Below are 17,500 nucleotides of genomic sequence, written 5' to 3' on the forward strand. Positions count from 1 at the left end.
TCTGTCTGTATAACTAGACAGACAGACAAGAGACACCAAAAAAGACATATAGGTACTACTGTACTGCACTGTGTAGGGTGCCTGACGGACAGTCAGAGATAAAAAGACAACCAAACAATGAGAATATATAACTGTGAGATACAGTACATAGAGTACAGTATGTATGTGCTGGTATATACATACTGTACACTCTGTCTCTGTATGCATGTGTTTTGATAAGGTGAAATGTATTAAAGACTACAAGGACCCCACAGTATCTATCTATCTATCTATCTATCTATCTGTCTATCTGTCTGTCTGTCTGTCTGTCTGTCTGTCTGTCTGTCTGTCTGTGCGTGCGTGCGTGCGTGCGTGCGTGCGTGCGTGCGTGCGTGCGTGCGTGCGTGCGTGCGTGCGTGCGTGCGTGTGTCGTGTGCGTGTGCGTGTGCGTGTGCGTGTGCGTGGCGTGGCGTGTGCACGTGTGTGTGTGTGTGCGTGCGTCCGTGTGTGCGTGCGTGTGTCATGTGTGTGTGTGTGTGTGTGTGTACGTGCGTGTGTGTACGTGCGTGCGTGCGAGTGCGTGCGTGTATGGAGCTCGATTAAGGTCATTAATATAAACAAACTGATCGACTCCGTGTACTTTAACACGTGAACGCGTGACCGCGTAGCCATGCACGCGCTCACGCGCGCGCGCATGACCGCCTCGTGTTCTCGCGTCACCATATTAACTCTATGGGAAACTACACGGCGCGACCATGCGGTCAGTGACGCGCGCGCGATCCAGATAGGCGTCGGCGAGTGTTTTGACACTTTTGGGGCAGTGGGGCTAGTCTTGCGTTGTTACTTACTGACGCACACACGCATGCATGCGTGACTGTTTCAATCCACAAGTATGGAAGTCCATAGGTCCAAAAAATAAAAAATAAATACCATAATGAAATAAATAGAATCAAATAATTAAAAAACACAATTAAATAAATACATGTTTTTATTTTATTTTGCAATGTTATTTATTTCATTGTGTTTAATTAGTTCATTGTTTTTTTTTTCTACAAGGCAAGCTCACATGATTATTTTACAATTTTGAACCATTAACCAAAACGTTACATTAATGAGCAACATTTGATATAACTGGCATATAAATGATTCGGCCAACGCGAAGGAAAGCTGTGTGTTGATCATCAGCGCCGTCAATAAGCGCTGCAGTCTTTCACGCTCGCGGTAGATACACTAAACAGGATTATTATTTAATGTCAACAACATTCAAGTACAACTCTCAAAATCCGTATCCATATCATTATCAACTACAAGCTTGGCAGAACTGTCATGCACAAGCAACAATGTTCGTCCTTCAGATAAAGTCAGATAACGTAGCTACAAATGACAGTCATTTGGTTATTTTTTCAATACCGCTGCTGTGGTGGAAAAAGTATGCTTTACTTAAGTAAAAGTATCAATACTGCAAAATACTCTATTACAAGTAGGCCTGGCTCTAAGTAGCCTATAAGTCCGGAATTTTGAGTAAAAGTAGGCTATATAGGCTATAAAAGTATTGGCATCAAAATGTAGGCTACTTAAAGTACCAAAAGTAGAAAGTAGGCTATACTCATTATGCAGAATGTCCAATTTCACAACTTTTCAAATGTATAAAATGTATAAACATCTTTTGAAAATAGCAGATGTACAAGCTCACAATGATGTAGGCCAGGGGTCTTCAACAGGGGGTCCGGGAATCCTAGGGGGTCCTCAGAGCTACTATAGGGGGTCCGCCAAATCTTTGTGTGATAGGATTTGTTTTTTTTTTTTTTACATTAACCACTTGAACCCTAGAATTCCTTTTCTGAGGGGAACATTTGCCAAAAATAGCAGATCTACAAGCTGACAACGCGTCATGCTGTGATATGAACGTTTATGTAGATGAATGGAGCAGTAAAGGAGAAAGGTGCAAACACCAGGTTGAAGTTCATCCATGACGGTTGTAATCCATGGCTAAAGACGTGGCTAGCCTGCGGACTGAGACCGGCTAATTTGCATATCCTCGTGAATATAAATTAGCCATGCGGTCTTCTGCGGACAATTTGGGGGTATTTTGTTATACTTTATTGGAGTATTTTCAGTACTTTTACTTCTACTCCACTACATCTCAGAGGCAAATATTATACTTTTACTCCACTACAATTATTTGAAAACTTTAGTTAAAATGACAAGTTACTTTATAGATTTGGATTATTATTATAGAACATACATTAACAACACATTCTCACTCCCAACTAGTCACTTATTGAAGAACTGTCAGTAGCCCCTAAACGTCCGATTATGACAGTCCTGATTCCCCTAAAAGTCAGATTTTGCAGTCCTGGTTATTTCTCCCTAAAGCCCTAAAAAGTCAAAACGGGACTATGTAGGCCACGGATGTTACCATTGTGTACGTTCCAGCTTGAGTACCCATATCTTCCGTATTGTTCAATAAAAAGCCTTTTAATCCGATCGACGGCCATTTTCTCCGTCTTTTCATCAGCTTTCAACTATGCGATCCTATCGGTTGGGAGGTGTATTGCACATTATAACTCTATGCGAAAATGGCCGACGATCGGATTAAAATGCTTTTTATCCAACAATACGGAAGATATGGGTACTCATGCTGAAACGTCGGCATGTATAGCATCCTGGGCATTTAGGTAAGCACTTCATATTTGCAATCTGAACGTTTGTGTAGACGTTACAGTTGTAAATTGAGCAATTCATCACACCAGGTTGAAGAATGTCCATGACCGTCATCTTTCAGGCCTACCGCTGATAACCATTAGCACATGCGACCCCCCCCCCCCCTCTCTCTCTCTCTCTCTCTCTCTCTCTCTCTCTCTCTCTCTCTCTCTCTCTCTCTCTCTCTCTCTCTCTCTCCCCCCTCTCTCCCTCTCCCCCCTCTCTCTCTCTCTCTCTCTCTCTCTCTCTCTCTCTCTCTCTCTCTCTCTCTCTCTCTCTCCCCCCTCTCTCCCTCTGCCCCCCCCCCCTCTCTCTCTCTCTCTCTCTCTCTCTCTCTCTCTCTCTCTCTCTCACTCTGTCCCCCCCTCTCTCTCGGGTTCATTCATAGCGCATGAACTATAGCACAGCATGCGTCACACCCAGGTGGTGAGCGCACGCACCCAAGCAGCTTTCTGCGCAGAAAAGCTTCCAAATCCGAAGTTTTATTTTCGCTTGATTATAGAGAAAATTAATTCATGACTGATGGATAGATAGATAGATAGATAGTTTGACACAGACAGACAGACAGACAGACAGACAGACAGACAGACGGCCGTCCGTGCAGAGCGCACTCACACCAATGCGCTAAATTATAATATAATCATAATAATAAGAATAAGAATAAGTGTGTGCTGAGTCCAATCATTCACTGTCTGTCAGTAGGCTATAATCATAATATAATGATGATAATAATAATAAAGACAGCTGGAATTGAACTCAAGATTCAGGATACATTACAATACGAAACCACTACATTGTCACTGCAGAGTCCAATTCATTAATTTAATAGTTAATTTGTTTATTATCGGCCAACATGAATTAACTGATGCTCTTATCATGTTATCATTTTGACTGCAGAAGAAAATATACAGCGTGCCTAAAACGCCAATTGTAGCCTACAATAAGACTGGAACTAGGTGCACCGGTAGCTGCCGTTGTCGGCAAGCGCCATCTGGAGCCGCAGCAGCTGCCAGAGCGCACCGGAGCTGCCTACACCTGCCGGTCTTACCGGCAGCTGCCGGTCTCACCGCGGCAGCTGCCTGTCTCACCGCAGCAGCTACCGGAGAGCACCGGAGCCGACCCAGCATAGCACGACTCAATTATCGCGGGCGGCCGGAGCGGGTCAACCCACGGAAGAAAAAAAAAAGAGTCGTGCGTAATGACGCGCAGGAAAGGATGGAGATAATTTTGGTGGACTGGTGGGGGGGATAACTTAATGTCAAGGACCCCCAAAATTATAAGTAGGCCTATTTGGCTGCGGACCACAGATTCATCATGGCTGCCTGCCGTGCGCAAATGTCCGCTTTCCAAATCCAAAGTTTGATTTTGTCTTGAGTTGATATTGCATGATATTGAGAAAATAAATGAATCACTCATACGCCAAATTAAAGTAGACAATTGACAGATCAAGGACCACTTTAAATAAAAAGAAATGTTTGAGAATAGACAGAGTTCCGCCTTAGTAAAATTTCAAGTGGATCCAGGTGGATTAATTAACAGTCAGACTTTTACCCTGATGCCCCATCTAAAATTATTAAATTAAATTATTCTGTGTGACCCCTTGGAACAGGGGTCCAGGAGGGGAAAATATAAACTTGACAGATCATAGAAACATACAAATTATTTTAAAAAAAGGACATTTGATTGAACTATGCCTAAAATAAATCTCAAGTTTTTCATGCGCAACCAATTTTTCAGAGTGACACCTTGGACCAGGGGATGGGGGTCCGTGGGGTGGGGGGGGTCCGTGGGTGTGGTGGTGGGGGGGGGGGGTCCGTGGGGGGAGGGAGAGGGTGGGGGGCTATCCTGGACTAAATGCATTTCACAAAGTATTTCACACGAGCGTGCGTGCGTCACTGAGTGCAAAACACCCACGCAAAGTGGCTAGAAGCTCCGTTGATGCCAACTCTCCAATGAAATTACGCGTGAAGGTCTATAGGTACGTGTTTTCGTCTGAATGTTACACGGAACGCATCACCTTTACATGTTCTCGTGTGCCATTATACGTTCACGTGTACATTCTTTGGAGAGGTGACACGGATGGAGCGTCTGGCTATGTTTTGCTCAGCAAAGCACGCACGCATGTGTCACCGCTTTAAGTCAATGGGAAATTACATGACGCGGCCATGCGAAAGACAACACACACACACTGCTCCAACAGTGTCAAAACACTCACCCGCGCGTATCTGGTTTGCGCGCGCGTCACTGAGCGCATGGTCGCGTCGTGTAGTTTCCCATTGACTTAATATGGTGACGCGAGAACACGACACGGTCATGCACGCGCGCGTGAGCGCGTGCATGGCTACGCGGTCACGCGATCACGTGTAATTATACACGGAGTGGAGGAGTTTGTCTGTAGTTTAGGCTCTAAACGAGCTCCATAGTGCGTGTGTCGTGTGTGTGCGTGCGTGCGTGCGTGCGTGTGTGTGTGTGTGCGTGTGTGTGTGTGTGTGTGCGTGCGTGCGTGCATGTGTGTGCGTGTGTGTGTGTTCTACCTGTCTATGGAGGGAGTCCTTGGTTGCCAGTTCGTTCTCCAGCTTGTCGTTGATATCGTGGATGTGGGTGGTCTCCCTCTGGGCAGCCAGGTACCTCTTCTCCAGCGTGGTGATCCTCTCCTCCATGTCCTCTCTCTGTGCCAGACCCTGACCACAGGCACATAGTAAGAGCCCACACACACCTGGGTATGTTCTGATCACGGTTATAGTTAACCAACACTAACAAAATAACCAAAACTAACACAATAACAAAAACTAAAATTAAAAAAAAACATTTGCGTTAAAGGTAGGGTAAGTGATTTACTTTGGTTAAAATATGTGTTAAATAGCTCTATATTGTGATAGTAATCATTGCTATAGAGTGTTTGTTCAGTAACAGTGTTAAATAGCTCTATATTGTGATAGTACTCATTGCTATAGAGTGTGTGTTCAGTAACAGTGTTAAATAGCTCTATATTGTGATAGTACTCATTGCTATAGAGTGTGTGTTCAGTAACAGTGTTAAATAGCTCTATATTGTGCTCATTGCTATAGAGTGTTTGTTCAGTAAAAGGAGTCTCCATGTCTCTCCAGCTCTTTATTAAACAGAAAATGCATTTTCAGTGCTCTCTCCTGATTGGCTTAAATTTCATCACCTACCTGAAAATGTACTATATTGTGTTTACTAAAGAGCTGGAGAGACCATGTGACCGAACAAACGCTCTGTAGCAATGATTACTATCAGAATATACTACTTTAACCTTTTTAACAAAAAAGGAAAAACCCCAACAATTATCACTTATCCAACCCTTAACTGAACTAAGAAAATATATAACTAACTGAAACAGTATTGTGTGTTTACAAAACTAACTAAAACTTATAGATAAAATGCCCTTAGTTTTATTTTATTTTCGTTGATTGTCCAACACTAACTGAATATATATATATATATATATATATATGTATATATATATATTTTTTTTATTTTTATTTTTTTTTTATTTTTTTATTTTTTTAAATTGTATCTTTTGTTGAGTTTTTGTTACACAATACTTACTCTGACCTTTTTGAATCCTACACCTGACAAATAACCCAAACTATGAAAAAAAATAAAACTAACACTAAAACTAATAAAAACTAAACTAAAACTAAGCGTACAGTCACACAAATAAAAACGAATGAAAACTAGCAAACCCGCTCTAAAAACGAATAAAAAATAATCTATCTACAAGCTATAATAATAATAAAAAAAGAAACATTTAATTATTTATAACTGTCAAATAATTGTAGTGGAAAAAAAACAAACATGATTTGCGTCTACTGGAGTAGAAGTATACTTCTAAAATTAAAGTACTAAAGTAGTATAAACTAAAGTAAAGTAAATTGTTAGGGATGTCCGATTTTATCGGCCTCCCGATATTATCGGCCGATATTAGCATAAAAATTGATATCGGGAAAATATCGGTATCGGTTTTTGAAAAAAAAAAAATTTTTTTTTTTTTTTTTTGCTTTATAAGTAAGTTACAGGAGTTTTTACTGTATATGGTGTGTGTGATATGAAATTTGAGCTTACCCTAATCACAATAATCCCCGCATATATCGGTATCGGTTGATATCGGTATCGGTAATTAAGAGTTGGACAATATCGGTATATCGGTTATCGGTAAAAAAGCCAATATCGGACAACCCTATAAATTGTACTTATGTACTAATGCACTTGACATACTAGACCAGGGGTCTTCAACGTTTTCAGGCCAAGGACCCCCTAGCTGAGAGAGAGAGATGAAGCAGGGACCCCCTCTATACTGTATAAAATTGTGTTTCAGATTAAACCTTTTTTCTTGTTTACTTGGTCTGCTCTTTTTTCCCTCTACACCTATACCTCTTTGCCAAAAATAGCAGATCTATACAAGCTCACGTTGTGAGCTTGTAGATCTGCTATTTTTGGCTAAAGTTCTCCTCAGAAAAGGGATGCTAGGGTTCAAGTGGTTAATGTAAAAGAAAAAAAAAATCATATCACACAAAGATTTGGCGGACCCCCTGTAGTAACTCTGCAGACCCCCTAGGGGTCCCGGAACCCCTGTTGAAGACCCCTGTACTAGACATTACTTCCGACCATCTAAATGTTTTTTTTTAGATGTTGGAGGAAGCCTCTGCATTCCGTTCATTTCCGTACGGAACTTTCAGAGACCTGAAAGTTGCTTGAGAGAAGGTAATCCAACACACTATATATCACGTTACGGTATGACTGCGTTTTAATGCATTTTAAAGGCCTGGGTCGATATGAAAAGTCTGGCCAAAAAGCCCCCGGAGGAAAAAGATTGATTTACAAAGGGAATTCAGACTTCCGTGACTTTACACTAACTGCACCGTGAAGTTTAGTCAACATCCACTCAATTATTCAGGGAAGTGACTAATGACTAGATACAATGTAAACAAGCAGAATAGAAGAAAGAAAATAAAGTTATTATCAGAAACAATTGCCTGTTTATGTGCATATGGCAAAGTATAGACATGTATTGACAGTGGTATCACCCCAAAAAAATACGTATTTTCTATCAATTACACAACCCATCAGTGGTGTAAAGTAACTAAGTATATTTACTCGAGTACTGTACTTAAGTACACATTTTTACTTTACTGGAGTATTTCCCATTTTCAGCACTTGTACTTACTTACTCTACTACATCTCAGAGTCAAGTATTATACTTGTACTCCACTACATTTATTTGAAAACTTTAGTTACTAGTTACTTTGCAGATATAAATTATCTTATTATAAAACACACATAAACCACTTTAGCCCTATACATAGGCTATTTGAAAATAGCAGATCTACAAGCTCACAACGCGTCGCACCGCAACACGTTGCGAGCTTGTGGATCTGCTATTTTCAAACATTTTAGTACTTTTACTTTTGGTGCTTTAAGCATATTTTGATACCAATACTGTTATGCTTTAATTAGTTAATGTCATAAACTGTTCGTCGACTACCTTTTTTCATTGACGAAAACAAAATAAAAACGTAATAAAAACTAAGCTATGATGACTAAAACCAAGGCTAAATATATGTATATAAAAAAGTGAGGGACTAGTGGAGAAGAGATCCAGTGGAACTAAAACACAAGTCATATTATGTTCGGTTGCGCTCGGGTGTTGCGCTTTGAAAATAGCAGATCTACAAGCTCACAACGCGTCGCGCTGCGACGCGTTGTGAGCTTGTAGATCGGCTATTTTGCAACCATGCAACCAACTGCTCTATATAAAAAAACATATTAAAGGGGCTCTAGGCAACTTCAGAGATCAAAAAAAGAAAAAAACTATCGTCAAACAGTTAGTACCGTTGACTGACAACCCCTTCAGCCAATCAGCAGTTCATTCCCCTTCAGCCAATCAGCAGCTCAATTTCACCAGCACCAGCTAATATGACGCAAGGGGACTTTAGAAGGGGCCGTGCCGAAAATAGGTTGCTTTATTCGGATACATACGTGTCACTGCCCGCCCCTGCCGGTTCTCTGATTTTTTATTTTTAAATAGGCTCTGTCATGATTAATTGACCACATATATGAAGTTAAACAACTAAATTCTATCCAAACGCTATCTTAAAAGTAAATTCCGTGCCTCAAAAAAGAAGTTTGAGAGCATTTTAAAGTTTTAAAACCAAAAGTAAAAATAGCGGAGAGACAAGATGGTGGATCGTTCCGTTTTTGTCGGCTGCACTTGGCTCCTTTCGGTTTCACTCGAACTCGCCACGCGGACACGGACGTGCACGGACGCGCAACATGCATGCGTTTCATTTACGTCCCGGATACCCGGATGTCAAAACATAAATAGTAGGGAAAATACTGATTTCAGGAAAGAGGACTGTGTTTCAATGCAGGAAAACACCCCAACATCATTATATAGTGGTTGATAGAGGGGAAAAAATGCAAAATATATATATATAAATATTTTTACAATTTAGGCTTCAAGTTGCCTAGAATCCCTTTAAACGGTGAAATATGGAGAATTAAAGGTTTCTACGTTCCGCTCCCTCTCAGCGTACGTACGCTCACCTCTCTCTGTTCTCGCTGCTGTTTGATGGACAGCTCCTCGCTGCGGCTCAGTTCCCGCCGGGTGTTGGCCAGCTCCGCCTCCAGCTCGGCCACGCGGGCGCACATGGCGCTGGAGCGCTCGCGGCTCTGGGCCAGCTCCTGATTGGTCCGGTCCAGCAGCTCCTGGAGCTCTCCCGCCCGCCCGCCGTCGTCGTGGGCGTCTATGGAGCCGTTTGGCAGTCTCTGTATGGGAGGGAGGGATATGATGCAACATGTGAACTGTGTGAATATCACCACCAGGGGTCTTCAACGTTTTTCAGGCCAAGGACCCCCTTAGCTGAGAGAGAGATGAAGCAGGGACCCCCCACTACATATTGTACAAAATTGTGTTGCAGATCAAACTTTTTCATAGGTTTCATAGATAGCTTCATAGACTAGTTTGACAGCACTATCATGTTGGATTCATGTTAATGTGTAAAAAACGAAAATAGCCATATCTAAATCTGCTATTTTCTGGTCATTTTAGTATCTCTTATCCTATATTAAAATTGCCTAGTTAATTGAAAAGCCCCAGCAGCAGCAGATCATACACCACGGAGCGTCAGCGTGATTCTTAAACGCAGTTGTTTGACACCTGGGTAAGTTGTTGACCTGCTGTATATAAGTGGAGATGAGTGTTGTGTTTGTACAGTAATGGATAGAGAGGCTTTAGACTTCCGTGTTTGTTTGTGATGTTGGAGTTAATTCTGGGGTGTTTTCATTAAATTAATCTTCAGGGAAGCATAATATTCAGACGTTGAATATGCTTTTGGGAATCCAAGTTAGCATGCTTCTTCTGGCTTTCATTTTCACACACACGCACCAAGGTTATAATAGTTTTTACATTTTTCATTTGAGTTTAGATTTTTATTTTTTCTAATCCAGTCAGTTTGAATTAGTTTCTAAAGCGGATTTGCTAGTTTTTATTTGTTCCGATTTTTGATAATGCTAATAGTTTTTATTAGTTTTAGTGTTAGTTTTATATTTTTGGCCCTTTTCAATCCTGCACCAAACAAACAAATAAGTCAGGTGCAGGATTGAAAAGGGCCAGAGTAAGTATTGTACTTGGCACTGTACTACTCTACTCTAACAGCCAAATAAATGAAGCATGGTGTCAGTTAGTTCATGATGCACGACACAGTCCTGATTCTAATCACACCATTCACAGCCAATTCTCACAACAAAGTGGTCCATTGATCCTCATAACTAGGGTCCCTATTCTGGGGCGAACATTCGCCCCAAAATAGCCGATCTACAAGCCCATAGTGGGCTATTGTTGGTGAAGAGATTTTATGTAGAGGGGAAAAAAGAGCAGGCCAAGTATAGAGCCACGGGGGACCCCGTGAGAGTTAGGGCAGGTACACACTGCAAGACATTAGGTCCGATATTGCTGTCGCCGACATTTTTTGGCGCTCGCCGACAAAACCTCCCGACCTGACGCAGATCGGCCTTTGATCGGCGAGATAATGCTCTGGGTGTGTGAAAGGCTCTGCGACCCGATGTGGCCGCGATTCTCCGCTCTGCGACGGCTTTCCGACCGTTTTCAGATATCTAAATTGTTAGATATTCATCTCTGTCTGGGACAAGACAACAGACAATATCATACACTATGAACGGGGCTGCGAGCACCTTGCCTGGAGATGCACGCTACAGCCAATGAAAGCACATTACAGCCACAGTGGCTATGGGGAGCGTCGCTGGACCTGACCACAACAAACAGTCCCTACCGCAATATTACCGTCCAATCCTGTAATAAGTTAACATTATAAAACAAAATGATAAAGTGAGCGAGCCTGGTGGGCTGCTTATTTTAGAGGAATTGTACAGAGAGAGAGAGAGAGAGAGAGAGAGAGAGAGAGAGAGAGAGAGAGACAGAGCGAGAGAGAGACAGAGCGAGAGGGAGAGCTCTCTCTCTCTGTGTGTGTGTGTGTGTGTGTGTGTGTGTGTGTGTGTGTGTGTGTGTGTGTGTGTGTGTGTGTGTGTCGTTGTCTGTGTTGCCAGATTTTGCGAGAGAAATAAGCAACCAGGTTTGTGAAAACAAGCCCAACAAGAGCGACTATGAGCACTTTAAGCCTATATACAAATACATTGGATACTTGAAAATAGACGATCGACAAGCTCACGTTGTAGATAGGCTATTTTTAAAGAAGACATTTGGGGGGGGGGGGGGGGGGGGGTATTTACAAAATCCACACAGATCTTGAATGGGGGTCTATGGCACAACATGTTTTCAGAAGGGGGAGGTCTGCGCTATGTGGAAAATTAATTATTATTATTAATTTGGGGGTCCTTGCCATGAAAATGTTTGCGAACAACTGGTTCAAACAACATTAGAAAACAAGGCCAAAAAAACAACTACACTTTCAAGCAACTTTACAGAAAAACAATCCCAAAGTCGCTTATAATAAGCAGACATGGCACTGACCGCTTCTGCGCTCTTGACGAGCGAGCGAGAGAGAGAGCGAGAGAGGGGGGAGAGAGAGAGGGCCCGGGGGAGAGGGAGAGTGAGAGAGGCATATCACGGGATACGTCGATTAAAATGAATTGGAATAAACACAAATGTATGTATTGGGTCTGACTCTGGAGATAGCATCCTAGTGAACTATCCTACAGTGTGTCAGCCCTTGTCGGGGATCAATCGTGTTGTGAAGACCACAACGATATTATGACAGCCGATTTCAAGAAATAAACTCCTGCAGTGTGTTATGCTTAACGATCAGATGACCCCCCGACCACTTTAAGGTCTTGCAGTGTGTACCTGCCCTTAATGTATTTGTTTATTGGTATTGGTCTACCCCCTTGACATGGTGGAGTCCAAAGTCCAGACTAATTGCTCCAGCTGAGTATAAAAGGCTGTCAGCAACACACACATTCAGTTGGTGGTTGGATGAGAGCAAAGCAACACCATGTCACCTGTGTTGGAGCTCCTGTTTTATGTCTTTTGTGTTTTTTGGTGTCAGTGAATAAAGCACTTTTTGGTTGCACTTTACAAGTGCCTCTGTACTGCTTCCAGCCGTGAAATGGCTCATTTCTCACACCCCTATAGCAGGATTTACGTGGTTATAAGAGAGGAGCCATAACCGTTCCATTTTGTCCCAATAAACGGTTAAATCTCTGTGGGGAGCATAGACCTAACCTCCACTGAGAGGAAGAGAATGAGAGCGCTCTGTCCTTCACTGTTCTTTACCTGAAGCTCAAAGTTCCAACCCCCCCCTCCCCCCTTCCTCTTCCTCTTTCTCCTTGACCCTCTTCTAATATCGTCACTATGTCGGGTGGAAACCTTGTATGTCCAAAATCATTCCTTTTTTATGATAAAAAAAACGAACTTAAAATAGTGAAGATAGCAGATCTACAAGCTCACAACGCGTCACGATGTGTTGTGAGCTTGTAGATCGTGCGTCACTTTTTGTGCGACACTCTTGTATGGTGAAGTAGTTGGTCATTAAGTGACGAAAAACATGTAGAAATTAGGAATATGGAAATACAAAAGTTTCAGCCCCGGCAGCGATGATATACTTTAGTTACCTACTATCAGGCCGCTACCTTTTAAAGAGGTTGTCTTTTTTATAATAATTAGACCTACTTGCTCCCGCGGGAGGAAATTCACAGTTTTCAGCTTCACACAAGCTGATGGCTGACCCACAGAGAGAGGAGGAGCAGTGAGGGGTTCAGTGCCTTGCTCAAGGACCAAATAGGCGGCGGGTAATGTAAGGCTAGGGTATAGGCTAAACCTTCCCAAATGTTATGCTGGGGATTGTGCAAATTATATATAACATGTGTGCAGCATTATATAGACCATGTATTTGTTTACAAACATTGAGACTGGACATACAGCAGGTGTTTCTGTTTCATGTAATCAATTCCCCACAGATCCCCAAACCTGTTGTTTTGGGGAGCGCTGGGTTCAGTTCATTCAACCTTCCTCTGTGTGTTGTTGGCTAGTGAGGTGTGCGCTGAGAATAGCTGACATACAAGCTCACAACCGCGTCGCAGATGCGACGTTTGTGAGCTTGGAGGTCTGCTATTCTCAGCCGTTCTCTGCGCGCGGGACGGAGCATAAATTAGGCTTGACGGGCTGCAGCTGCGCCGGCAAGAGCAGCCTCTGTGCCGTGATCATAGAGCGCTCCCTCCGTTCTTATGACAGCCACTGGAGGTGTGGTTTGGAGGACAACTGCTTTGAATTGCTATTATTGTTTACACAACAGAAACCAAGGATTATAGCCTATTTCAAGAGCGAAAGATCTTGAAATATATATTCCTACGCGCCGCCCGCGGCCGCAACTACTGATTTGCAAATTGCACAGATAATTCATATTTCATTATCCTGCAGTAACATGGTCTTAATACATGTCCTCCCTTTTGATTTTGAAACAGAAACCTTGTTGTGTTGTTATTATCTATCCTTTTTTGTCGTTGCAAATTTCATCCTGGCGCTGTGTCAGGCTCACCCGCCGCCTATGTCAAGGACACTATGACACATTACCGTCCTGCATGGCCTGGAATCGTACCTGGGACAACCAGGGCCTCTGGCTCACCAGGCGGCCGGGGTCTCTAACCACCAGGGACCCTCATTACATATTGTATTAAACCACCGCTGCCCTGCATACTCCTTCTTCACTGTAATTGCATTCTCTTATTTTTTCAGTTTTATTTGAACTTCTTTCCTTCAATTTTATTCAATGCAAACGTCTTTCTTTTTGCTTCATGTTTTATGTGAAGCACATTGAATTGCCTTGTTGTTGTTGTTGTTGTTGAAAGATTTTAAGATTATAAAGATACGCTACAGGCTAGGTTTATCCGTAATCTATTGATTTATCTATAGCTGTGTATAATTTACATGTTATTAATTTATTTTCCCCGACAAGAGATACCGGAGCTGGACTTTTGGTTTCTGCTGACGTTTCCCCATTCAGGGGGGGCCTGCTGTTTAATCATGTTAGTTATTATTCCCTGTGGGTTTACCAGGGGTCCACACATCCACCACAGGCTTACATAACTCCTTTCAAGGTTGGATTCCTAGGCAGGCAGGCTGGGAGGGAAGAGGACGTGTTTTTTTCTCTCCCAGGCAGACAATAACAGTATGAATGGAATGCATTATCATTATCAGCAGAGGTAAGAGAGATTTAAAATCCTGCCTTTTAGCTCCGGTTCACCTGCTGCGCGCGTGCGTGCGTGCGTGCGTGCGTGCGTGCGTGCGTGCGTGTGTGTGTTTGTGTGTGCATGTTTTATCTATTTGTTTAACTCTGAGAGTGCAACAAATGTAACCGAATATTCGGTTACATTTGTTGCACTCTCGTTATGACTGATTTACACTTAGGTGTCGCACAGCGAAAATAACTGATCTACAAGTACACAACGCTGCGGGGTACACAACGCTGCGGGGTACACAATGCGCCATGAGCTTGTAAATCGGCTATGTTCGGCAAGTGACACCATGGTGCACAAGTATATTAATCAGGCTTTTAGACCGGTCAGGACCGAGACGGCTATAGACCAGCCAGACAGACAGACAGACAGGACGGGAAGACAGACAGACAGAAAGACAGACAGACACACAGACAGACAGACAGACAGACAGACAGGCAGACCTTCCAGTTGGGTTTGGATCCGTCTGCTCGTTCTTCACCTTCTTTCCTCTGTCTGGCCATGTTCAACTGCAGCGTATAGATTAAGATTAAGATGTTAAACACCAGCAATGAACACGCATCATGCTCTCTCTCTCTCTTCTCTGTTCCCTCGGGTCCATTAGAGGAAATCACCTCTCTCTCTCTCTCTCTCTCTCTCTCTCTCTCTCTCTCTCTCTCTCTCTCTCACACACACACACACACACACACACACACACACACACACACGCTCGTCGCCTCTCACAGGTTGCCATGTCTGTGTGTGATATGAGAAGCCATGGACATCATCAGCCACAAGCGGTGATAATATAATAATATCGTGGCTTTCGGGGTGGAAACCTTGTAACGTCCAAAACTGATCATCTTCAGGAAAATGATGGGGAATTTTGTTTTACTTTGTGTTTCCAAATGGATCCAATGCGGTTATTATTTTAGTCACAACAAGGTTCTTGTTCATTGGTTCAAATATCTATAAAAAAAGAACTTGACAGACAGCTTTAACCACTTTTAAAAAATGTTTCCCAAAAAATAGCAAAAATAGCAGATCTACAAGCTTCTCTGTCGGGTGGAAACGAAAACAGTCACCTTTCAGGATTCAATTTTTTTTTTTAAACGGCAAAAGCAGCAGATCGACAAGCTCAAAAGTTTTGATTGATCTTGATCTGAAAGGGAGCACGGTGGCGTAGTCGGTAACGCTGTCGCCTCACAGCTAGAAGGTCCTGGGTTCGATTCCCGCCGGGGACGCTGTGGGCGCTGGGGGAGTGCCCACACCCAGGGTGGGGTTGGCGAAAGGGCCTTTCTGTGTGGAGTTTGCGTGTTCTCCCCGTGTCTCCTAGGGTAGGAACCCTCACGAACAACATGCAGTAATCCTGGTCTCTATGCTCTACCAGGGGCGCCTGATGGAGGGGAAAGGAACTGGTTGGAATATCGTGTTCCTTCCACGCGCTACGTCCTAACGGGGGAAACTCCCCCCCTGTCTGGTGATGAGAAGCGGCTTGCTAGCTCCTCATGCATTGAAGGAAGCATGAGCTCAGTACGGGGCTCTACCCAGGCTAGCAGAGGTAGAGTAGCGCCCAGGATTTCAGCTTAACCCATTAAGACCTGGAACGCATCTGTGTCACTTTAGATTTCTTTGGCTATTCAAAAATAGCAGATATACAATCAAAAAACTGTTAGGATTTAGAAAACATTTTTAAGAATCGCCTCAGGCCTTAAATGGGTTGGCACTGGGTGGAAAAATGGGTTACAAAAATTGTGGGATAAAATAATCTTGTAGATCTAGGGCGTTAATTTACAAAAAAACACAAAAAGTTAGAATATGGAGATCAGAGGTTTGTGCCCGACAGCAACGTTGTACTTACGAGCTTCTAGATCGGCAATTTTCACTACTTTTTGTTTGACACAAGAAGTAGGGCATTCGTATATGGGAAAAAACTACAAATTGAAGTATGGAGATACAAGGTTTCTGCCCGACAGCCAGGATGTGATTATTAATGAGGAGTACAGTACAGTACAGTACAGTACAGTACAGTACAGTACAGTAGGTGATCGTCCCCTAATGATCAGTGCCAGCGTTGACTCTGGGCTCTGTACAGTAACATACAGTAACATCAGCATTCTGACGGCTTTGTATAAAAATACACCCAGCGGCTTTTCTCTCTCAGAGCCTATAGCATTAAATATTTAACGTGATTTTTGTCTTCATAAGGGTATCCTTATTATTGGCTCCTTGTTAAGTAGAAAAATATACAGAGGAGGAAGAAGGTGTGTGTGTGTGTGTGTGTGTGTGTGTGTGTGTGTGTGTGTGTGTGTGTGTGTGTGTGTGTGTGTGTGTGTGTGTGTGTGTGTGTGTGTGTGTGTGTGTGTGCGTGCGTGCGTGCGTGTGCGTGCGTGTGTGTGTGTGCGTGGGTGTCTCAACAAATGTGTGACATTTCGGGCACACATATCCGACTTGTTCAGCAGATCGATGATACAGCCTTGAAAGACTGTTAGACACGCATATACACAGACGCACGCGCACACACACACACACACACACGTACTCGCACACGCACACGCACCCGCACAAGCACAAGCACAAGCACACTCACACACTCACACACACCCGCGCACACACACACACACACACATTTTAAGCGTCTCACCTCTTGTGTGGTGGCTGCTAGCTGTCCCTCCAAGGTGGCCACTCTCTCCAGAGCCACCCGAAGTCTCTCCCGAACCTGACATGAAGAAGAACACACACACACACACACACACACACACACACACACACACACACACACACACACACACACACACACACACACACACACACACACACACACACACACGTTCTGTCATGAACTGTCTGTTTGGGTACCTTTATTATTTAGTGATGTCCTAGTGTTTCCTGTTTTGCCTTGTTGCCGCTTCCTGTCTCGTCTCACCTATACCCTTTGATTAGTCATGTTCTCCACCTGTGTCCTGTTGTGCCCCGGCCAATCCCTGTGTTGATTTGTCTTTGAGTTCACCTGTGTCTTGTTAGTCCTGTGTCTATTTAAGCCCTGTGTTTAAGCGTGCTACCATGCCAGTTTATTGGTTATTTTCGTCTCTGAGTTTGTTTGTTCCAG

At 43.1% G+C, this 17,500-nt stretch overlaps 1 protein-coding gene across 1 annotated transcript in view; it reads right to left on the minus strand.

Moving 5' to 3' along the window:
• The window catches only part of ppfia4 (PTPRF interacting protein alpha 4), a gene marked incomplete at both ends in the record, with an annotated part of 154,502 nt that overhangs the window by 33,014 nt on the left and 103,988 nt on the right, over positions 1-17,500 (minus strand). The window contains 4 exons of the mRNA XM_084062312.1: positions 5,217-5,363; positions 9,250-9,471; positions 14,856-14,921; positions 17,036-17,110. Coding sequence (XP_083918438.1) covers positions 5,217-5,363; positions 9,250-9,471; positions 14,856-14,921; positions 17,036-17,110 — 510 coding nt within the window. The remainder of the gene's footprint in view (positions 1-5,216; positions 5,364-9,249; positions 9,472-14,855; positions 14,922-17,035; positions 17,111-17,500) is intronic.

This window comes from Gymnoscopelus microlampas (genome assembly GCF_963454915.1).
Source record: "Gymnoscopelus microlampas genome assembly, chromosome: 7".
NCBI lineage: Eukaryota > Metazoa > Chordata > Actinopteri > Myctophiformes > Myctophidae > Gymnoscopelus > Gymnoscopelus microlampas.